The 23,973-nt window shown below is 46.3% G+C and overlaps 1 protein-coding gene across 1 annotated transcript in view; it reads left to right on the top strand.

Moving 5' to 3' along the window:
• The window catches only part of LOC133446702 (arf-GAP with Rho-GAP domain, ANK repeat and PH domain-containing protein 3-like), a 158,271-nt gene that overhangs the window by 113,045 nt on the left and 21,253 nt on the right, over positions 1-23,973 (top strand). Inside the window, 18 exon segments of the mRNA XM_061724693.1 lie at positions 1,120-1,224; positions 1,306-1,459; positions 3,706-3,808; positions 5,525-5,723; positions 6,943-7,006; positions 7,092-7,255; positions 10,995-11,207; positions 11,289-11,394; positions 13,367-13,514; positions 14,321-14,389; positions 16,355-16,429; positions 16,503-16,620; positions 16,814-16,942; positions 18,150-18,286; positions 19,489-19,571; positions 19,942-19,977; positions 20,114-20,177; positions 20,459-20,596. Of these exon segments, the coding sequence (XP_061580677.1) occupies positions 1,120-1,224; positions 1,306-1,459; positions 3,706-3,808; positions 5,525-5,723; positions 6,943-7,006; positions 7,092-7,255; positions 10,995-11,207; positions 11,289-11,394; positions 13,367-13,514; positions 14,321-14,389; positions 16,355-16,429; positions 16,503-16,620; positions 16,814-16,942; positions 18,150-18,286; positions 19,489-19,571; positions 19,942-19,977; positions 20,114-20,177; positions 20,459-20,596 (2,105 nt within the window).

Raw genomic sequence — 23,973 nt, 5'->3', positions numbered from 1 at the left:
TGAAGAAGGAATGGCATAAATTGCTCCAAAATTACCCGATTAATTCAAAATGGCCGACTTCCTGTTGGGTTTCGGCTAGTGATGCACCGATTGTTCGGTAACCGAAATTGTTCGGCCGAAAATGGCAAAAAAACACTTTGGGTGTTCGGTGGAATAAGTGGGAAAAAAACCGAACAATTAATAACGGCGTTGTAAAATAAGGAAATAGACTGGCCGCTCCGTAACTGTTACACCACAAACATAAATCGTTGGCCAACCAAAAACTAACCACATAAGAATTTTACCAACATTCACCAGCAGGTGGAACCAAAACAACATAAATCAATCTATTCCAGGTTTAGATGAGGAAATCAAACGTTAGAGCGTGTAGTGAAGTGGTGCAAACATGTCAGCAGTGTGGAAGTATTTTAGAGTGTAAAGAATAAAACAAGAATGGCTGTTTGACATGAATGTTCTGCTCAAATATCTAGAGGGGAAACATCTGCAAAGTCTTTCAGCTACAAGTTTGATTTATCATTTGAAATGATAAAAAACATTTTTATTGTTTTATGGCCTATGTTACAATGTTCAGTCAGTTAAGCCTAACGTAAGCTCAAAGATGGACAAAAAATTTATTTTGCTAATTTATTTATTTTAAGTTATTGTTCTTTGCTGGTATAATGTCTGCTGGAATATTTAAGAAATGCTGGGAAATTAAAAAAAGTTCAGTTTTTTATGTTCAACAAATATTTTCTACCTTGTAATTTTGTAAAATATTTTTTTCTTTGAAAAGCCTAAATCAAATTTATTTGATTTATGCAATGGTGAAAAAATTGGCAAAATAAATGAAAAACTGTGAAGAACCATGTTCGGTATTGTTCGGTATTCGGCCAAGTGTTTATTATTAGTTTCGGTTTCGGTTTCGGCCATAAATTTTCATTTCGGTGCATCACTAGTTTCGGCCATGGCGCCAAGAGACTTTTTCTTTAAGTTGCGACAGGATACAGGTGTGTACCAATTTTTGGTCCACAACCGGAGTAAGAACCAGTTTCCTTGAGTCCTTGAGGAGGTTGTACATGTTTGATGGCAGCTGCTTCTCCGCCTCACAAACGTCCGTAAAAACGTCCGTTTGTCCCGTAGATCCCGGCGTCTACGATGAGATCATGCAGTCCGTCCTGCACTCCGGGTTCCTGTTCAAGTCCAGCTCCGTGAACCGAGGAACGCTGTCCTGGAAGACCCGGGAAGGTAGGAGGGCTAGGGAGGCTAACGCAGCGGCTAACAGGTCTGTGGAACTAAACCTAAACCCCGGTTCTCTTGGTCTTCCAGACTTCCAGAAGTTCTGGTGCTCCTTGGACCGGTCCCTGCTGCTGTACGAGTCGGACCGAGCCGCCGAGCCCTGCATGACCATCAGCATGAAGGACGTGGTGTGTTTGGGAGTCAGCAGGCCCGCCGCGGCGGCTAACAACGGATTCATCGACAGGTGGGTCGGCCCGGCCGTCGCTATGACGACGCCTCCTCCCACTACACCACACTTAGCGGTCGCTTTAATCCAGAGCGACTCACGGCAGAGGAACACGATCAATCAATCAGACGGTTGAGGAACACGATCAATCAATCAGACAGTTGAGGAACACGATCAATCAATCAGACGGTTGAGGTTACCGAGGCTGCGGCTTGGAGCAGGTTTGAAGGTAGAGTTGTGTATCGTCTGCATAAGTTTGAAGGTAGAGTTGTGTATCGTCTGCATAAGTTTGAAGGTAGAGTTGTGTATCGTCTGCATAAGTTTGAAGGTAGAGTTGTGTATCATCTGCATAAGTTTGAAGGTAGAGTTGTGTATCGTCTGCATAGGTTTGAAGGTAGAGTTGTGTATCGTCTGCATAAGTTTGAAGGTAGAGTTGTGTATCGTCTACATAGCAGTGGAGTAGGTTTGAAGGTAGAGTTGTGTATCGTCTGCACGAGTTTGAAGGTAGAGTTGTGTATCGTCTGCATAGCAGTGGAGTAGGTTTGAAGGTAGAGTTGTGTATCGTCTGCACGAGTTTGAAGGTAGAGTTGTGTATCGTCTACATAGGTTTGAAGGTAGAGTTGTGTATCGTCTACGAGATTTGAAGGTAGAGTTGTGTATCGTCTGCATAAGTTTGAAGGTAGAGTTGTGTATCGTCTGCATAGGTTTGAAGGTAGAGTTGTGTATCGTCTGCATAAGTTTGAAGGTAGAGTTGTGTATCGTCTACATAGCAGTGGAGTAGGTTTGAAGGTAGAGTTGTGTATCGTCTGCACGAGTTTGAAGGTAGAGTTGTGTATCGTCTGCATAGCAGTGGAGTAGGTTTGAAGGTAGAGTTGTGTATCGTCTGCACGAGTTTGAAGGTAGAGTTGTGTATCGTCTACATAGGTTTGAAGGTAGAGTTGTGTATCGTCTACGAGATTTGAAGGTAGAGTTGTGTATCGTCTGCATAAGTTTGAAGGTAGAGTTGTGTATCGTCTACGAGATTTGAAGGTAGAGTTGTGTATCGTCTGCATAAGTTTGAAGGTAGAGTTGTGTATCGTCTGCATAAGTTTGAAGGTAGAGTTGTGTATCGTCTACATAGGTTTGAAGGTAGAGTTGTGTATCGTCTACGAGATTTGAAGGTAGAGTTGTGTATCGTCTGCATAGGTTTGAAGGTAGAGTTGTGTATCGTCTACATAGGTTTGAAGGTAGAGTTGTGTATCGTCTACATAAGTTTGAAGGTAGAGTTGTGTATCGTCTGCATAGGTTTGAAGGTAGAGTTGTGTATCGTCTGCATAAGTTTGAAGGTAGAGTTGTGTATCGTCTACATAGGTTTGAAGGTAGAGTTGTGTATCGTCTACGAGATTTGAAGGTAGAGTTGTGTATCGTCTGCATATGTTTGAAAGTAGAGTTGTGTATCGTCTACGAGATTTGAAGGTAGAGTTGTGTATCGTCTGCATAAGTTTGAAGGTAGAGTTGTGTATCGTCTGCATAGGTTTGAAGGTAGAGTTGTGTATCGTCTGCATAGCAGTGGAGTAGGTTTGAAGGTAGAGTTGTGTATCGTCTACATAGGTTTGAAGGGAGAGTTGTGTGTCGTCTACATAGGTTTGAAGGTAGAGTTGTGTATCGTCTGCATAGGTTTGAAGGTAGAGTTGTGTATCGTCTGCATAGGTTTGAAGGTAGAGTTGTGTGTCGTCTACGAGATTTGAAGGTAGAGTTGTGTATCGTCTGCATATGTTTGAAAGTAGAGTTGTGTATCGTCTACGAGATTTGAAGGTAGAGTTGTGTATCGTCTGCATAAGTTTGAAGGTAGAGTTGTGTATCGTCTGCATAGGTTTGAAGGTAGAGTTGTGTATCGTCTACGAGATTTGAAGGTAGAGTTGTGTATCGTCTGCATAAGTTTGAAGGTAGAGTTGTGTATCGTCTACGAGATTTGAAGGTAGAGTTGTGTATCGTCTGCATAAGTTTGAAGGTAGAGTTGTGTATCGTCTACATAGGTTTGAAGGTAGAGTTGTGTATCGTCTACATAGGTTTGAAGGTAGAGTTGTGTATCGTCTACATAGGTTTGAAGGGAGAGTTGTGTGTCGTCTACATAGGTTTGAAGGTAGAGTTGTGTATCGTCTGCATAGGTTTGAAGGTAGAGTTGTGTATCGTCTACATAAGTTTGAAGGTAGAGTCGTGTATCGTCTGCATCCTGAACCCTCCAAGTGTCTTCAGATCCTGACCCTCCTCCGTCTGTCCGGCAGGTTCCGCTACACCTTCGAGGTTTATTTGACCTCCGAGAAACTTCACCTGTTCGGTTTGGAGACGGCCGACTCTCTGCACAGCTGGACCAAAGCCATCGGGAAGGTAAGAACCGGACCACGGTTCTGGATCTGGTCCCACCAGACCTGAACCAGGGGGTCTAGAGGAAAGGTAAGAACCGGACCACGGTTCTGGATCTGGTCTCACGAGACCTGAACCAGGTTTTAATCAGAGAAGAACGGGGGGTTTCAACCCCGTACCCGGGACTAGATGTGATGTTTTCATGTTTGCTGTCGGTTGCTAGAGTGTGAGAGACAGTAAAAAATTACCCACATTTTTATTTGTAACTCGAGCTCATGGCCAAACCGTAAAAAGGAGACAAATAATTTTTGGTCAGAATGTAGACGTACCTTGTCAGAAGCCAAATTCTGGGTTTTTCTCACAGCCAAACCGGAAGGTTCTAAGTCGAGGTTCTTGTTGCCGGGGATGATACAGTTGTTTTTGCACATGGCAAAAACTGCAGAAGAGGTTGCAACTAAACTACCAGACGTTCTGGTAAATGTTACATCCTGGTTGAACAACTGAATGTTTCTAAGACTTCTTCTCCAAGGTTCATAGTTGTAGAACAGGATCATCTTTGGAGAGAGACTACTATAGTAGTATTTAGGAGTACACATCGATGCTAATCTCAAATTCTAAAAAGTCTGCAATAAGGGAAAGTTTAGTTTATCAACTTTCAGGTTTACCCGAGACTTTCTTTCAACGGAAGCAGCAAAGCTTTCCCTTCATTCAATGGTTCTTTCCCACATGACTTCCTGCCTGATCAGTTACTGATTTAAAACCCCTGGAGTCACTATATAAACACTCACTCAAAACCCTACATTATTAGCGCCCGAGCACTTACAGTGCTAGGGCGCTAATGTAGCTGCAGGAGATGTTCTCGTTGTTTTTCTCGTTTTTCTTCCGAATAAAGGAGGGCATTTTTTCCCCTAAACGTGCCCCAAAAATCACCAAATTTTGCACCAAGTCCTGGTGATAAATGTGATATTTCATGGTTTGCATTAATGGGCGTGGCCTGACGGCTCAACAGCGCCCCCTAGAAAACTTTGTTCCTCAAGCCCCACAATACGGTTTGACGTACATGCAGGTAAATCGGTACACACCTGTATCATGTCAAGACTTAAAGAAAAGTCTCTTGGCGCCATGGCCCAAACCCAACAGGAAGTCGGCCATTTTGAACATTTTGAATTAATCGTGTCATTTTGGTGCAATTTATGCCATTCCTTCGAGAGTTAATTCAGCCCGAACCGTAATGCGAACCCAGGTGTGTTGTACATCAAAATGTGCGTCTCCATCCTCTGACACCACGCATTACTTTTCTCAGTCAAAAGTGTTACCGTGGCGACGCTAGACGCCAAAAGGCGCGCCCACCCTTCATCTGGTTGGTCCATATTTCATAGTCACCAAATTTTACATGCAAGCCAGGCCTGGTGATAAATTTGATATTTCATGGTTTGCATTAATGGGCGTGGCTTAACGGCTCAACAGCGCCCCCTAGAATACTTTTCTCTGCCATAACTTTTGAAAGGTTTGACATAGGAAGTCGTGGGTGGTGTCATTTCTGATATGCTTATGGGGACGGTGGCCGTGAGTGCGAGGGCCCGTTCATCGCTGCTTGCAGCTTTAATTATTATTATTCTCATAATATTACGACTTTCTCCTGGTTCTTGTCTCCTGACCCTGACCCTGGTCCTGGTTCTGATTCTGGTTCTGGTTCTGTTTCTGGTTCTGATCCCAGTTCTGGTTCTGGTTCCCCTCCAGGCCGCCACGCCGCTGAGCTGCCACTGCCTGCTGAGCCGGGAGTTTGACCGGGTCGGGCTGCTCCGGTACCGGGCCATGCTGGACCCGCAGCGCTGGAGAGACGCCTACTTCGTCCTGCAGAAGTCCAACCTGTTCGTGTGTCCCAGAACCGACGGGGCGGCCGAGGACATCGTCAACCTGACCCGTCTGCAGGAGCTCAGTAGGTGACCCGGTTCTGCCCCCCCCGGTCCCTGTCCCGGGTCAGGGACCAGGGGGGGGCAGGACAAGAAACTACAGGAGCGACTCTAACACACTAAAGTTTACACTACCTAGAGATTTACCAACACCAGCTAGAGGTTTACTAAACACTAACTATAGGCTTTACTAAACAGAAAGGTTTTAAGTTTAGTTTTAAAGGTGGAGGTGGTGTCAGCCTCCTTAACCCAGATTGGAAGTTGGTTCCATAGTAATGGTGCCTGATAGCAGAACGCCCGCCCTCCAAATCTACATTTAGATACTCTAGGAACTACGAGTAAACCTGCACTCTGAGAGCGGAGAGCTCTGCCAGGAACATAAGGCACTACCAGGTCTTGGAAATAACTTACTAGCAGAACGCCCGCCCTCCAAATCTACATTTAGATACTCTAGGAACTACGAGTAAACCTGCACCCTGAGAACGGAGAGCTCTGCCCGGAACATAAGGCTCTATCAGGTCTTGTAAATACTGCAGAGCTAAGCCGTTTTGGGCTTTATACGCAATTAATATAATTTTAAATTGGATTCTGAATTTTACGGGATCCTGGATCTAGTCCTGGTCCCAGTCCTAGAACTGATACTGGAACAAAGTACTGAATAAAAATACCATTAAAAAACAGAAAGGTGAAATCCTGAGACCTGATTGGTTGTTAACTGTGGTATAATGATCTGATTGGTTGTTAACTGTGGTATAATGATCTGATTGGTTGTTAACTGTGGTATAATGATCTGATTGGTTGTTAACTGTGGTATAATGATCTGATTGGTTGTTAACTGTGGTATAATGATCTGATTGGTTGTTAACTGTGGTATAATGATCTGATTGGTTGTTAACTGTGCTATAATGAGCTTATACCACGGCTTCTATTCTAAAGTCTCATCACAGCAGATCATTCCACGTCAGGGAAGCAACAATGTTTCCATGACAACAACCAACTGGTACAGATTATTGACGGTTACAGCAGGTAGCAAAAAGTAGCTGGTGGTAAAGTTTAGTTTTTATTTACGTTAACAATTAATTAGGCATGTTGACGGTAAAATGCTGTGGTATACGCTCATTATATAATCTGAGGATAATTATATCACAGCCGTGGTATAAGCTCATTATACCACAGTTAACAACCATTTTCTAATGGTATTTTTATGTCTGGTCCTGCACTAAGCGGTTCTTCTCCTCGGTGCAGGCATCACCTCGGAGGTGGAGAACAACGAGAAGAAGGAGATCCTGGTCCTGGTGGAGAGGGGAAGGTAAGTTCTGGTTCCTGCTGGTTCCTGGTTCCTGCCGGTCCCCCCTGGTCTCACCTCCTGGTTCTGGTCTCTGGTTCTGGTCCAGGACCCTCCACCTGCAGGGCGTGGGCCGGACCGACTTCTCCCTCTGGTACCGGGACATCCAGCGGGCGGCGGGCGGCGGCGGGGACGCCCTGAGGCAGCAGCAGATGAGCCGCAACGACATCCCCATCATCGTGGACAGCTGCATCGCCTTCATCACGCAGTACGGTGGGTACCAGGGGCCCGGGGGGGGACCGGGTCTGGACCTGGACCTGGACCTGGTCTAGACCTGGTCCAGACCTGGTCCAGGTCCAGGACCAGACCATCACGCAGTACGGTGGGTACCAGGGGCCCGGGGGGGGACCGGGTCTGGACCTGGACCTGGACCTGGTCCTGGACCTGGTCCAGGTCCAGGTCCAGGGGGGGGGACGCCCTGAGGCAGCAGCAGATGAGCCGCAACGACATCCCCATCATCGTGGACAGCTGCATCGCCTTCATCACGCAGTACGGTGGGTACCAGGGGCCCGGGGGGGGGGGGCCTGGACCTGGTCCTGGACCTGGACCAGGTTTAGACCTGGTCCAGGTCCAGACCTGGACCAGGTTTAGACCTGGTCCAGGTCCAGGACCAGACCATCACGCAGTACGGTGGGTACCAGGGACTTTTTTCTTGAAGTGCACAATAAAAAAAAATCTTCCCCTCTCAAATATCTTTTCTCCTGCTTGGCCCTGATTCTTTTCCATAGTGTATGTACTAGGGCTGTGCGATTAATCGATTTTAAATCTAAATCGGATTTATTATTCAAAATTATGTTAAAAAAAGGAAAATGGGAAAATGGATGTTCCTTTTCTGCAGCTGCATTACAGACGGACTCGTCTGGTCTTTGTTTGGTCAGAAAACTGTAAATGTTGTCACTTTACTAAACTCAAGGAGGATTTACAGCATCTTTCAATTGCACTTCATTCCCAATAGGGACATTTGTTTGCTATTTTTCTTTAAAAATAAAGATACAATATTTGAAACAATTTATTCCATTGTTTTTTTGTAGTTTTACCAAAAAAATCAAAATCGAAATCGAAAAATCGGGTTTTCAGAAAAAAAAAAATCGGCATTTTATTTTTGTCCAAAATCGCCCAGCCCTAGTATGTACATGTGTATTTGTGATTGATTAGTTTTGTATTTGACGCTCTTACCTTTTATTATCCATAAACCTGCCCGGGACGACGGATGAGAAGGAGCTAAATCCGCTACAAAACATCTTTTCTCATCTCTGTATCTCCAGTACTGATGAGCAGGCTGGTACAGTAGTCCAGTACTGATGAGCAGGCTGTTACAGTAGTCCAGTACTGATGAGCAGGCTGTTACAGTAGTTGATACTGATGAGCAGGCTGTTACAGTAGTCCAGTACCGATGAGCAGGCTGTTACAGTAGTGCAGTACTGATGAGCAGGCTGTTACAGTAGTAGATACTGATGAGCAGGCTGTTACAGTAGTCCAGTACTGATGAGCAGGCTGTTACAGTAGTTGATACTGATGAGCAGGCTGTTACAGTAGTCCAGTACCGATGAGCAGGCTGTTACAGTAGTGCAGTACTGATGAGCAGGCTGTTACAGTAGTAGATACTGATGAGCAGGCTGTTACAGTAGTCCAGTACTGATGAGCAGGCTGTTACAGTAGTTGATACTGATGAGCAGGCTGTTACAGTAGTCCAGTACCGATGAGCAGGCTGTTACAGTAGTGCAGTACTGATGAGCAGGCTGTTACAGTAGTAGATACTGATGAGCAGGCTGTTACAGTAGTGCAGTACTGATGAGCAGGCTGTTACAGTAGTCCAGTACTGATGAGCAGGCTGTTACAGTAGTCCAGTACTGATGAGCAGGCTGTTACAGTAGTTGATACTGATGAGCAGGCTGTTACAGTAGCTGATACTGATGAGCAGGCTGTTACAGTAGTCCAGTACTGATGAGCAGGCTGTTACAGTAGTCCAGTACCGATGAGCAGGCTGTTACAGTAGTTGATACTGATGAGCAGGCTGTTACAGTAGTTGATACTGATGAGCAGGCTGTTACAGTAGTTGATACTGATGAGCAGGCTGTTACAGTAGTTGATACTGATGAGCAGGCTGGTACAGTAGTCCAGTACTGATGAGCAGGCTGTTACAGTAGTCCAGTACTGATGAGCAGGCTGTTACAGTAGTCCAGTACTGAGGAGCAGGCTGTTACAGTAGTAGATACTGATGAGCAGGCTGTTACAGTAGTCCAGTACTGATGAGCAGGCTGTTACAGTAGTAGATACTGATGAGCAGGCTGTTACAGTAGTTGATACTGATGAGCAGGCTGTTACAGTAGTCCAGTACCGATGAGCAGGCTGTTACAGTAGTCCAGTACTGATGAGCAGGCTGTTACAGTAGTCCAGTACTGATGAGCAGGCTGTTACAGTAGTCCAGTACTGATGAGCAGGCTGTTACAGTAGTAGATACTGATGAGCAGGCTGTTACATTAGTCCAGTACTGATGAGCAGGCTGTTACAGTAGTCCAGTACTGATGAGCAGGCTGTTACAGTAGTCCAGTACTGATGAGCAGGCTGTTACAGTAGTCCAGTACTGATGAGCAGGCTGTTACAGTAGTCCAGTACTGATGAGCAGGCTGTTACAGTAGTCCAGTACTGATGAGCAGGCTGTTACAGTAGTTGATACTGATGAGCAGGCTGTTACAGTAGTTGATACTGATGAGCAGGCTGTTACAGTAGTCGATACTGATGAGCAGGCTGTTACAGTAGTCCAGTACTGATGAGCAGGCTGTTACAGTAGTTGATACTGATGAGCAGGCTGTTACAGTAGTTGATACTGATGAGCAGGCTGTTACAGTAGTTGATACTGATGAGCAGGCTGTTACAGTAGTTGATACTGATGAGCAGGCTGTTACAGTAGTCGATACTGATGAGCAGGCTGTTACAGTAGTCCAGTACTGATGAGCAGGCTGTTACAGTAGTCCAGTACTGATGAGCAGGCTGTTACAGTAGTCCAGTACTGATGAGCAGGCTGTTACAGTAGTTGATCCTGATGAGCAGGCTGTTACAGTAGTTGATACTGATGAGCAGGCTGTTACAGTAGTTGATACTGATGAGCAGGCTGTTACAGTAGTTGATACTGATGAGCAGGCTGTTACAGTAGTCCAGTACTGATGAGCAGGCTGTTACAGTAGTCCAGTACTGATGAGCAGGCTGTTACAGTAGTCCAGTACTGATGAGCAGGCTGTTACAGTAGTTGATACTGATGAGCAGGCTGTTACAGTAGTCCAGTACTGATGAGCAGGCTGTTACAGTAGTAGATACTGATGAGCAGGCTGTTACAGTAGTCCAGTACTGATGAGCAGGCTGTTACAGTAGTAGATACTGATGAGCAGGCTGTTACAGTAGTAGATACTGATGAGCAGGCTGTTACAGTAGTTGATACTGATGAGCAGGCTGTTACAGTAGTCCAGTACTGATGAGCAGGCTGTTACAGTAGTTGATACTGATGAGCAGGCTGTTACAGTAGTCCAGTACTGATGAGCAGGCTGTTACAGTAGTAGATACTGATGAGCAGGCTGTTACAGTAGTCCAGTACTGATGAGCAGGCTGTTACAGTAGTCCAGTACTGATGAGCAGGCTGTTACAGTAGTCCAGTACTGATGAGCAGGCTGTTACAGTAGTAGATACTGATGAGCAGGCTGTTACAGTAGTCCAGTACTGATGAGCAGGCTGTTACAGTAGTCCAGTACTGATGAGCAGGCTGTTACAGTAGTTGATACTGATGAGCAGGCTGTTACAGTAGTGTGCAGGTCCAGGTCCAGGTCCAGGTCCAGGTCCAGGTCCAGGTCCAGGTCCAGGTCCAGGTCCAGGTCCAGGTCCAGACCTGGACCGGGTCCAGGTCCAGGTCCGGGTCCAGGTCCAGGTCCAGGTCCAGGTCTAACCCGTCCTGTCCCCCCAGGTCTGGGCCACGAGGGGATCTACAGGAAGAACGGGGCCCGGTCCAGGATCCGGGTCCTCATGGAGGACTTCAGGAGAGACGCCCGGAAGGTGAAGCTCCGGATCGGAGACCACTTCATCGAGGACGTGACGGACGTCCTGAAGCGGTTCTTCAGGGAGATCGACGACCCCGTCTTCATGTCCCACCTGCACCCGGTCTGGCAGGAGGCCGCCAGTAAGTCCTGGACCAGGTCCCCAGGTCTTTGTTTGGGACATGTTTGGTCCCCAGGTCTCTCACCCTGTCCTCCGTCCCCAGAAATCCCCCTGAGACGTCTCAGGCTGGACCGCTACAAGGAAATCATCCGGAGTCTTCCCCGCGTCAACAAGACGACGCTGGCGGCTCTGATTGGTCACCTGTACAGGTAAGCCCCGCCCCTCATGTAGCCCCGCCCCCTCATGTAGCCCCGCCCCTCCTGTACAGGTAAGCCCCGCCCCCTGTAGCCCCGCCCCTCCTGTACAGGTAAGCCCCGCCCCTCATGTAGCCCCGCCCCCAACTACGCTAAAGCTAAAACTCAGCTTTAGCATAGCTGAGTTGTAGCTTTAGCGTTTTAGCTAAGACCTGTCCCTCCAGGGTCCAGAAGTGCGCTAGCCTCAACCAGATGTTTTATTCCAGAAGTGTGCTAGCCTCAACCAGATGTTTTATTCCAGAAGTGTGCTAGCCTCAACCAGATGTTTTATTCCAGAAGTGTGCTAGCCTCAACCAGATGTTTTTTTCCTCCAGAAGTGTGCTAGCCTCAACCAGATGTTTTATTCCAGAAGTGTGCTAGCCTCAACCAGATGTTTTATTCCTCCAGGGTCCAGAAGTGTGCTAGCCTCAACCAGATGTTTTATTCCTCCAGAAGTGTGCTAGCCTCAACCAGATGTTTTATTCCAGAAGTGTGCTAGCCTCAACCAGATGTTTTATTCCTCCAGAAGTGTGCTAGCCTCAACCAGATGTTTTATTCCAGAAGTGTGCTAGCCTCAACCAGATGTTTTATTCCTCCAGGGTCCAGAAGTGTGCTAGCCTCAACCAGATGTTTTATTCCTCCAGAAGTGTGCTAGCCTCAACCAGATGTTTTATTCCTCCAGGGTCCAGAAGTGTGCTAGCCTCAACCAGATGTTTTATTCCTCCAGAAGTGTGCTAGCCTCAACCAGATGTTTTATTCCAGAAGTGTGCTAGCCTCAACCAGATGTTTTATTCCTCCAGAAGTGTGCTAGCCTCAACCAGATGTTTTATTCCAGAAGTGTGCTAGCCTCAACCAGATGTTTTATTCCTCCAGGGTCCAGAAGTGCGCTAGCCTCAACCAGATGTTTTATTCCAGAAGTGTGCTAGCCTCAACCAGATGTTTTATTCCTCCAGAAGTGTGCTAGCCTCAACCAGATGTTTTATTCCAGAAGTGTGCTAGCCTCAACCAGATGTTTTATTCCTCCAGGGTCCAGAAGTGTGCTAGCCTCAACCAGATGTTTTATTCCAGAAGTGTGCTAGCCTCAACCAGATGTTTTATTCCTCCAGGGTCCAGAAGTGCGCTAGCCTCAACCAGATGTTTTATTCCTCCAGAAGTGTGCTAGCCTCAACCAGATGTTTTATTCCTCCAGGGTCCAGAAGTGTGCTAGCCTCAACCAGATGTTTTATTCCTCCAGACGTGCGCTAGCCTCAACCATATGTTTTATTCCTCCAGAAGTGTGCTGGCCTCAACCAGATGTTTTATTCCTCCAGGGTCCAGAAGTGTGCTAGCCTCAACCAGATGTTTTATTCCTCCAGGGTCCAGAAGTGTGCTAGCGTCAACCAGATGTTTTATTCCTCCAGACGTGCGCTAGCCTCAACCAGATGTTTTATTCCTCCAGAAGTGTGCTGGCCTCAACCAGATGTTTTATTCCTCCAGGGTCCAGAAGTGCGCTAGCCTCAACCAGATGTTTTATTCCTCCAGGGTCCAGAAGTGTGCTAGCCTCAACCAGATGTTTTATTCCTCCAGACGTGCGCTAGCCTCAACCAGATGTTTTATTCCTCCAGGGTCCAGAAGTGTGCTAGCCTCAACCAGATGTTTTATTCCTCCAGGGTCCAGAAGTGTGCTAGCCTCAACCAGATGTTTTATTCCTCCAGGGTCCAGAAGTGTGCTAGCCTCAACCAGATGTTTTATTCCTCCAGGGTCCAGAAGTGCGCTAGCCTCAACCAGATGTTTTATTCCTCCAGGGTCCAGAAGTGTGCTAGCCTCAACCAGATGTTTTATTCCTCCAGGGTCCAGAAGTGTGCTAGCCTCAACCAGATGTTTTATTCTCCAGAAGTGCGCTAGCCTCAACCAGATGTTTTATTCTCCAGAAGTGCGCTAGCCTCAACCAGATGTTTTATTCCTCCAGGGTCCAGAAGTGCGCTAGCCTCAACCAGATGTGCACCAAGAACCTGTCGCTGCTTTTCGCGCCGAGTTTGTTCCAGACGGACGGGAAGGGAGAACACGAGGTGAAGATCGTGGAGGATTTGGTGGATAATTACCTGTCCGTCTTTGACGTGAGTCCAACACACCTGAGAACTTCCTGTCAACACCTGAGACCGGTTAAATACTAGTTACTAGTTAAATACTAGTTAAATACACACATACCTGGTGGACAACTACCTGTCCGTCTTTGATGTGAGTGTGAGATGGTGCGAGTCTAGCAGCTAGCATCAGCTAGCATCAGCTAGCATCAGCTAGCATCCCGCCACCTGCGTCCTTTCAACCAGATTAGATTAGATTCAACTTTATTGTCATGGCACATGTCACAAGTACAGGGTAACGGCATATCTCAAAAACCCTAATAGCCGTAATAGCTAGCATGATGAGACTAAAATCTGTTGCAGTACAAAGCGTCCCGGGTTTGTCAATGTTGTAATGATGTCTGTACGATAAACCGTTGCCTAGCAACAAGTATCCAAAATAAAATTGATTTTTTTTTTTAATTGAAAGTTAAATATCACAAAAACCGTAATAAGTAGCAGGATGAGGTTGTACGGTCCTTTAGGGACAATCGGGCCGAGTGTTTGTAAATTTGAACGATGTCTCTACGATAAAGTTCAGCCGAGCAATAAGCGTCCGAATGTTCGCCTTTTTTTTGCTTTTTGGATTCTAACAATGCCACGGTAACACTTTTGACTGAGAAAAGTAACGCCCATCGAGGCACGATGGTCCAGTAGAACCAGTATAAACCAGTATAAACCAGTATAAACCCTTATAAACCAGTATAAAGCCGTATATCTGTGTTTAAGATACCAGTATAAACCAGTATAAACCAGTATGAACCCTTATAAACCAGTATAAACCAGTATCTCTGTTCCAGATTGATGAGGATCATCAGACTCAGATTGAACTGGAGATCAGTCTCATCACCACCTGGAAGGACACGCAGGTACAAGCCCCGCCCACCACGAAGCCCCGCCCACCGTGAAGCACTGCCCACTTCATGAAGCCCCGCCCACGTCGCCATGTAGCTCCACCCACCATCATAAAGCTTTAGCGTAGCTGAGTTTTAGCTTTAGCGTAGCTGAGTTTTAGCTTTTAGAGTAGCTGAGTTTTAGCTTTATCGTAGCTGAGTTTTAGCGTAGCTGAGCTTTATCTTTAGCGTAGCTGAGTTGTAGCGTTATCCTTGCATTAGCATTAACGTGTCTCTGTCTCAGCTGTCTCAGGCTTTAGCGTAGCTGAGTTGTAGCATTAGCATAGCTGAGTTGTAGCGTTAGCATAACTGAGTTGTAGCGTTAGCATAACTGAGTTGTAGCATTAGCATAGCTGAGTTGTAGCGTTAGCATAACTGAGTTGTAGCGTTAGCATAGCTGAGTTGTAGCGTTAGCATAGCTGAGTTGTAGCGTTAGCATAACTGAGTTGTAGCGTTAGCATAGCTGAGTTGTAGCGTTAGCATAGCTGAGTTGTAGCATTAGCATAGCTGAGTTGTAGCGTTATCCTAGCTTTAGCATTGACGTGTCTCTGTCTCAGCTGTCTCAGGCTTTAGCATAGTTAGCTTTAGCACTGACGTGTCTCTGTCCCAGCTGTCTCAGGCTTTAGCGTAGCTAGCTTTAGCACTGACGTGTCTCTGTCCCAGCTGTCTCAGGCTTTAGCGTAGCTAGCTTTAGCACTGACGTGTCTCTGTCCCAGCTGTCTCAGGCTTTAGCGTAGCTAGCATTAGCACTAACGTGTCTCTGTCTCAGCTGTCTCAGGCTTTAGCGTAGCTAGCTTTAGCACTGACGTGTCTCTGTCCCAGCTGTCTCAGGCTTTAGCGTAGCTAGCTTTAGCACTGACGTGTCTCTGTCCCAGCTGTCTCAGGCTTTAGCGTAGCTAGCATTAGCACTAACGTGTCTCTGTCTCAGCTGTCTCAGGCTTTAGCGTAGCTAGCATTAGCACTGACGTGTCTCTGTCTCAGCTGTCTCAGGCTTTAGCGTAGCTAGCATTAGCACTAACGTGTGCCTGTCTCAGCTGTCTCAGGCTTTAGCGTAGCTAGCATTAGCATTAGCACTAACGTGTCTGTCTCAGCTGTCTCAGGCTTTAGCGTAGCTAGCATTAGCACTGACGTGTCTCTGTCTCACCTGTCTCAGGCTTTAGCGTAGCTAGCATTAGCACTAACGTGTCCCTGTCTCAGCTGTCTCAGGCTTTAGCGTAGCTAGCATTAGCATTAGCACTAACGTGTCTCTGTCTCAGCTGTCTCAGGCTTTAGCGTAGCTAGCATTAGCACTAACGTGTCCCTGTCTCAGCTGTCTCAGGCTTTAGCGTAGCTAGCATTAGCATTAGCATTGACGTGTCTCTGTCCCAGCTGTCTCAGGCTTTAGCGTAGCTAGCATTAGCATTAGCACTAACGTGTCTCTGTCTCAGCTGTCTCAGGCTTTAGCGTAGCTAGCATTAGCATTAGCACTAACCTGTCTCTGTCTCAGCTCTCTCAGGCTTTAGCGTAGCTAGCATTAGCACTAACGTGTCTCTGTCTCAGCTCTCTCAGGCTTTAGCGTAGCTAGCTTTAGCACTAACGTGTCTCTGTCTCAGCTCTCTCAGGCTTTAGCGTAGCTAGCTTTAGCACTAACGTGTCTCTGTCTCAGCTGTCTCAGGCTTTAGCGTAGCTAGCATTAGCATTAGCACTAACTTGTCTCTGTCTCAGCTCTCTCAGGCTTTAGCGTAGCTAGCATTAGCACTAACGTGTCTCTGTCTCAGCTCTCTCAGGCTTTAGCGTAGCTAGCTTTAGCACTGACGTGTCTCTGTCTCAGCTGTCTCAGGCTTTAGCGTAGCTGAGTTTTAGTATAGTTGAGTTGTAGCTCTAGCCTAGCATTAGCACTGATATGTCCCTGTCCCAGGCTTTAGCGTAGCTAGCATTAGCACTGACGAGTCCCTCTCTCAGCTGTCTCAGGCCGGTGATCTGATCATCGAGGTTTACCTGGAGAAGAAAATCCCCGACTGCTGCATCACGCTGAAGGTAAGTAGGTGGCGCTGCTAACGCTAACCCAGGTGATCAGGTGTGACCTCTGACCTCTGGCCCCGCCCCCCAGGTGTCCCCCACCATGTCCGCCGAGGAGCTGACCAATCAGGTGCTCTACATGAGGAACGTTCCCGCCGGAGACAAAGACGTCTGGATGACGTTTGAGGCCGTGGAGGACGGACAGCTGGGTGAGGGACTCACCTGTTCAGGTGTACAGGTGGACTCACCTGTACACCTGAGCACCTGAACACCTGTCTGACTCACCTGTCTGACTCACCTGTCTGACTCACCTGTCTGACTCACCTGTCCACCTGTCTGACTCACCTGTCTGACTCACCTGTCCACCTGTCTGACTCACCTGTCCACCTGTCCGTCCCCCAGAGCGTCCTCTGCACCCGAAGGAGAAGGTTCTGGAACAGGCGCTGCAGTGGTGCAAGATGGCCGACCCGAGCTCCGCCCACCTGCTGGTGAAGAGGATTCCTCAGGGGCGGGGCCTCCCCATCCTCACCTGTAGGTACCTGGACACGCCCCTTTAGGGGGCGGGGCCTCCCATCCTCACCTGTAGGTACCTGGACACGCCCCTTTAGGAGCGGGGCCTCCCCATCCTCACCTGTAGGTACCTGGACACGCCCCTTTAGGGGGCGGGGCCTCCCCATCCTCACCTGTAGGTACCTGGACACGCCCCTTTAGGGGGCGGGGCCTCCCCATCCTCACCTGTAGGTACCTGGACACGCCCCTTTAGGGGGCGGGGCCTCCCCATCCTCACCTGTAGGTATCTCACCTGGGTGGGCGGGGCCTCCCCATCCTCACCTGTAGGTACCTGGACACGCCCCTTTAGGGGGCGGGGCCTCCCCATCCTCACCTGTAGGTACCTGGACACGCCCCTTTAGGGGGCGGGGCCTCCCCATCCTCACCTGTAGGTATCTCACCTGGGTGGGCGGGGCCTCCCCATCCTCACCTGTAGGTACCTGGACACGCCCCTTTAGGGGGCGGGGCCTCCCCATCCTCACCTGTAGGTACCTGGACACGCCCCTTTAGGGGGCGGGGCCTCCCCATCCTCACCTGTAGGTACCTGGACACGCCCCTTTAGGGGGCGGGGCCTCCCCACCCTCACCTGTAGGTACCTGGACACGCCCCTTTAGGGGGCGGGGCCTCCCCACCCTCACCTGTAGGTACCTGGACACGCCCCTTTAGGGGGCGGGGCCTCCCCATCCTCACCTGTAGGTACCTGGACACGCCCCTTTAGGGGGCGGGGCCTCCCCACCCTCACCTGTAGGTACCTGGGCACGCCCCTTTAGGGGGCGGGGCCTCCCCATCCTCACCTGTAGGTACCTCACCTGGGGGGCGGGGCTACCTGTAGTTGGCGGGGCCAGCTCTGTGGGCTAACCTTTAACCTTTAACCTCTGACCTCTCCAGCCTGAAGGGGGCGGGGCTAACCTTTAACCTCTGACCTCTCCAGCCTGAAGGGGGCGGGGCTAACCTCTCCAGCCTGAAGGGGGCGGGGCTAACCTTTAACCTCTGACCTCTCCAGCCTGAAGGGGGCGGGGCTAACCTTTAACCTCTGACCTCTCCAGCCTGAAGGGGGCGGGGCTAACCTCTGACCTCTCCAGCCTGAAGGGGGCGGGGCTAACCTCTGACCTCTCCAGCCTGAAGGGGGCGGGGCTAACCTCTGACCTCTCCAGCCTGAAGGGGGCGGGGCTAACCTCTGACCTCTCAGCCTACAGGTCCGACATCATGAAGGTCGGGCTGCTCCGGGTCCGAGAGGAACCTCCTAAACTCCTGCAGGGAACCCGGTTCCAGGAGAGAACCTTCCAGATCCAGAACCACCGACTCCTGCTGCTGAAGGACAAGAAGGTGAGAACAGAACCAGAACCAGAACCAGAACCAGAACCTACTGCTGCTGAAGGACAAGAAGGTGAGAACAGAACCAGAACCAGAACCAGAACCTACTGCTGCTGAAGGACAAGAAGGTGAGAACAGAACCAGAACCAGAACCAGAACCAGAACCAGAACCAGAACCAGAACCAGAACCTACTGCTGCTGAAGGACAAGAAGGTGAGAACAGAACCAGAACCAGAACCAGAACCAGAACCAGAACCAGAACCTGCTGCTGCTGAAGGACAAGAAGGTGAGAACAGAACCAGAACCAGAACCAGAACCAGAACCAGAACCAGAACCAGAACCTGCTGCTGCTGAAGGACAAGAAGGTGAGAACCAGAACCAGAACCAGAACCAGAACCAGAACCAGAACCAGAACCTACTGCTGCTGAAGGACAAGAAGGTGAGAACAGAACCAGAACCAGAACCAGAACCAGAACCAGAACCAGAACCTGCTGCTGCTGAAGGACAAGAAGGTGAGAACAGAACCAGAACCAGAACCAGAACCAGAACCAGAACCTACTGCTGCTGAAGGACAAGAAGGTGAGAACAGAACCAGAACCAGAACCAGAACCAGAACCAGAACCACCGACTCCTGCTGCTGAAGGACAAGAAGGTGAGAACCGGTCTGAACCGGTCTGAACCGGTCTGAACCGGTCTGGACCGGTCTGGACTGGTCTGAACTGGTCTGGACCGGTCGCTCTGGTCACAATCTCCCTGGTGGAATGTAAAGTCACAATCTCCCTGGTGGAATGTAAAAAGGTGACTCTGCCCCCACTAGCCCTCCCCTCTCAGGAACATCTGTGGACCTGTTTCAGAACTGACCGAGCCGTCTGATAACATCAAGGACATTGGCTGAGAGCAGCTCTGAGAGAAGTTCACGGACTTATCGCTACACACACTTACTGATACTTATACACAGTGAGAAGACCTGGTTCTGACCTGGTTCTGACCTGGTTCTGACCTGGTTCTGACCCGGTCTGGACCTGGTTCTGACCTGGTTCTGACCTGGTTCTGACCCGGTCTGGACCTGGTTCTGACCCGGTCGACCTGGTCCTGACCCGGTCCTGGTTCTGACCCGGTCCTGGTTCTGACCCGGTCCTGGTTCTGACCCGGTCTGACCCAGACCTGGTTCTGACCCGGTCCTGGTTCTGACCCGGTCCTGGTTTCTCTTCCAGAGCCTGAAACCAGAGAAGGACTGGAACCTGAAGTCCATGAAGGTTTACCTGGGAATCCGCAGGAAGATGAAAGCTCCCAGCAGGTGATGCTGACCTTTGACCCCTGACCCTGAACCCTCAACCCTCAACCTGACCCCCACCAAACCCTCACCTCTAACCCTGACCTTTGACCTCTAACCCTGAACCCTCAACCCTCAACCTGACCCCCACCAAACCCTCACCTCTAACCCTGACCTTTGACCCCTGACCCTGAACCCTCAACCCTCAACCTGACCCCCACCAAACCCTCACCTCTAACCCCGACCTTTGACCTCTAACCCTGACTTTTGACCCCTGAGGAGTTACTGATCCCTGACCTTCGACCTATAACCCTGACCTTTGACCCCTGAGGAGTTACTGATCCTTGACCTTTGACCCCTGAGTTTACTGATCCAGGTGTTTGTTTGTTTCCAGGTGGGGCTTCACCGTGATGTCAGAGAAACACCAGCTGTGAGTAAAACCTGGGGGGGGGGTTACCATGGCAACACATCACCACATCACCATGATTTCATCACTGTGATGACATCACCATGTGGGAGTTTCCGTTGCATCGTTGCTTCTACAGACGACTGTTCTTCATCTCCAGGTTCCTCTGCTGCAGCAGTGAAGAAGAACTCTGGGACTGGATCACCGGGATCATGAAGGCCCAGGTACGTCTGGTCCTGGTTCTTGTCCCGGTCCAGGTCCTGGTCTCTAATCCTGGTCCTGGTCCTGGTCTCTAATCCTGGTCTCTCTGATCCAGGACCAGGACCCGGGTCCCCCGGTCCTGGTTCTGGTCTCTAATCCTGGTCTCTCTGATCCAGGACCAGGACCCGGGTCCCCCGGTCCTGGTTCTGGTCTCTAATCCTGGTCTCTCTGATCCAGGACCAGGACCCGGGTCCCCCGGTCCTGGTCCTGGTCCTGGTCTCTAATCCTGGTCTTGGTCTTGCAGAACCAGGACCCGGGTCCCCCGGTTCTTCGCCGTCACTCGTCCTCAGATATCTCCAAGCAGAAGTTCGGGACGATGCCGCTGGTTCCGATCCGGGGAGACCAGAGCAACCGCAGCCTGCTGTCGGCCAATCAGACGCTGGTGGGTGTGGTCATGTGACCTCTGACCTCTGACATCACCGAGGTCATGTTGGTCATTACAGTATGTTACCATATACCATAAGATACCATAGGATACCATAATATACCATGATATAACATAATATACCATAGGATACCATAATATACCATGGGATACCATAATATACCATAGGATACCATAGGATACCATAATATACCATGATATACCATAATATACCATAGGATACCATAATATACCATGGGATACCATAATATACCATAGGATACCATAGGATACCATAATATACCATAGGATACCATAATATACCATAGGATACCATAATATACAATAATATACCATAGGATACCATAAGATACCATAGGAAACCATAATATACCATAGGATACCATAATATACCATAGGATACCATAAGATACCATAGGAAACCATAATATACCATAGGATACCATAATATACCATAATATACCATAGGATACCATTATATACCATAGGAAACCATAATATACCATAATATACCATAGGATACCATAAGATACCATAACATACCATAATATACCATAATATACCATAGGATACCATAATATACCATAGGATACCATAATATACCATAGGATACCATAATATACCATAAGATACCATATTATACCATAATATACTATAGGATACCATACTATACCATAATATACCATAATATACCATAAGATACCATAGGATACCATAATATACCATAATATACCATAATATACCATGGGGTACCATAATATACCATAAGATACCATAATATACCATAAGATACCATAAGATACCATAATATACCATAATATACCATAATATACCATAAGATACCATAATATACCATAGGATACCATAATATACCATAATATACCATAGGATGCCATAATATACCATAGGAAACCATAATATACCATAGGATACCATAAGATACCATAATATACCATAGGATACCATAAGATACCATAATATAACATAGGATACCATAGAATACCATAGGATACCATAAGATACCATAGTATACCATAATATACCATAGGATACCATAAGATACCATAGTATACCATAAGATACCATAGTATACCATAATATACCATAATATACCATAGGATACCATAATATACCATAGGATACCATAAGATACCAAAGGATACCATAGGATACCATAGTATACCATAATATACCATAATATACCATAATATACCATAGGATACCATAATATACCATAGGATACCATAAGATACCATAGGATACCATAAGATACCATAAGATACCATAGGATACCATAAGATACCATAAGATACCATAATATACCATAGGATACCATAGGATACCATAAGATACCATAGGATACCATAATATACCATAATATACCATAAGATACCATAATATACCATAGGATACCATAGGATACCATAACATACCATAGGATACCATAGGATACCATAATATACCATAGGATACCATAATATACCATAAGATACCATAGGATACCATAATATACCATAGGACACCATAATATACCATAGGATACCATAATATACCATAATATACCATAGGATACCATAAGATACCATAGGAAACCATAATATACCATAATATACCATAATATACCATAGGATACCATAAGATACCATAGGAAACCATAATACACCATAATATACCATAGGATACCATAAAATACCATAGGAAACCATAATATACCATAAGATACCATAGGATACCATAAGATACCATAATATACCATAGGATACCATAAGATACCATAATATACCATAGGACACCATAATATACCATAATATACCATAGGACACCATAATATACCATAAGATACCATAAAATATCATAACATACTTTAAGATACCATAAGATACTTTAAGATACCATAAGATACTTTAAGATACCATAAAATACCATAATATACCATAAAATACCATAAGATATTTTAAGATACCATAAGATACCATAAGATACCATAAGATACCATAATATACCATAATATACCATAGAATACCATAAGATACCATAAGATACTTTAAGATACCATAAAATACCATAATATACCATAAAATACCATAAGATATTTTAAGATACCATAAGATACCATAAGATACCATAATATACCATAAGATACCGTAGGATACCATAGGATACCATAATATACCATAATATACCATAGGATACCATAGGATACCATAAGATACCATAGGATACCATAATATACCATGATATACCATAATATACCATAATATACCATAGGATACCATAATATACCATAGGATACCATAAGATACCATAAGATACCATAATATACCATAATATACCATAGGATACCATAGGATACCATAATATACCATAATATACCATAATATACCATAATATACCATAGGACACCATAATATACCATAGGATACCATAATATACCATAGGATACCATAATATACCATAATATACCATAGGATACCATAGGATACCATAAGATACCATAGGATACCATAATATACCATAATATACCATAAGATACCATAATATACCATAGGATACCATAGGATACCATAAGATACCATAGGATACCATAATATACCATAATATACCATAGGATACCATAATATACCATAAGATACCATAGGATACCATAATATACCATAGGACACCATAATATACCATAGGATACCATAATATACCATAATATACCATAGGATACCATAAGATACCATAGGAAACCATAATATACCATAATATACTATAATATACCATAGGATACCATAAGATACCATAGGAAACCATAATATACCATAATATACCATAGGATACCATAAAATACCATAGGAAACCATAATATACCATAAGATACCATAGGATACCATAAGATACCATAATATACCATAGGATACCATAAGATACCATAATATACCATAGGACACCATAATATACCATAATATACCATAGGACACCATAATATACCATAAGATACCATAAAATATCATAACATACTTTAAGATACCATAAGATACTTTAAGATACCATAAGATACTTTAAGATACCATAAAATACCATAATATACCATAAAATACCATAAAATATTTTAAGATACCATAAGATACCATAAGATACCATAATATACCATAATATACCATAGAATACCATAAGATACTTTAAGATACCATAAGATACTTTAAGATACCATAAAATACCATAATATACCATAAAATACCATAAGATATTTTAAGATACCATAAGATACCATAAGATACCATAATATACCATAAGATACCGTAGGATACCATAGGATACCATAATATACCATAATATACCATAGGATACCATAGGATACCATAAGATACCATAGGATACCATAATATACC

This window comes from Cololabis saira, chromosome 7, assembly GCF_033807715.1.
Source record: "Cololabis saira isolate AMF1-May2022 chromosome 7, fColSai1.1, whole genome shotgun sequence".
Classification (NCBI taxonomy): Eukaryota; Metazoa; Chordata; class Actinopteri; order Beloniformes; family Belonidae; genus Cololabis; species Cololabis saira.
Note: the sequence above shows the minus strand (reverse complement) of the source record. Positions and strands in the feature narration are given on the sequence as shown.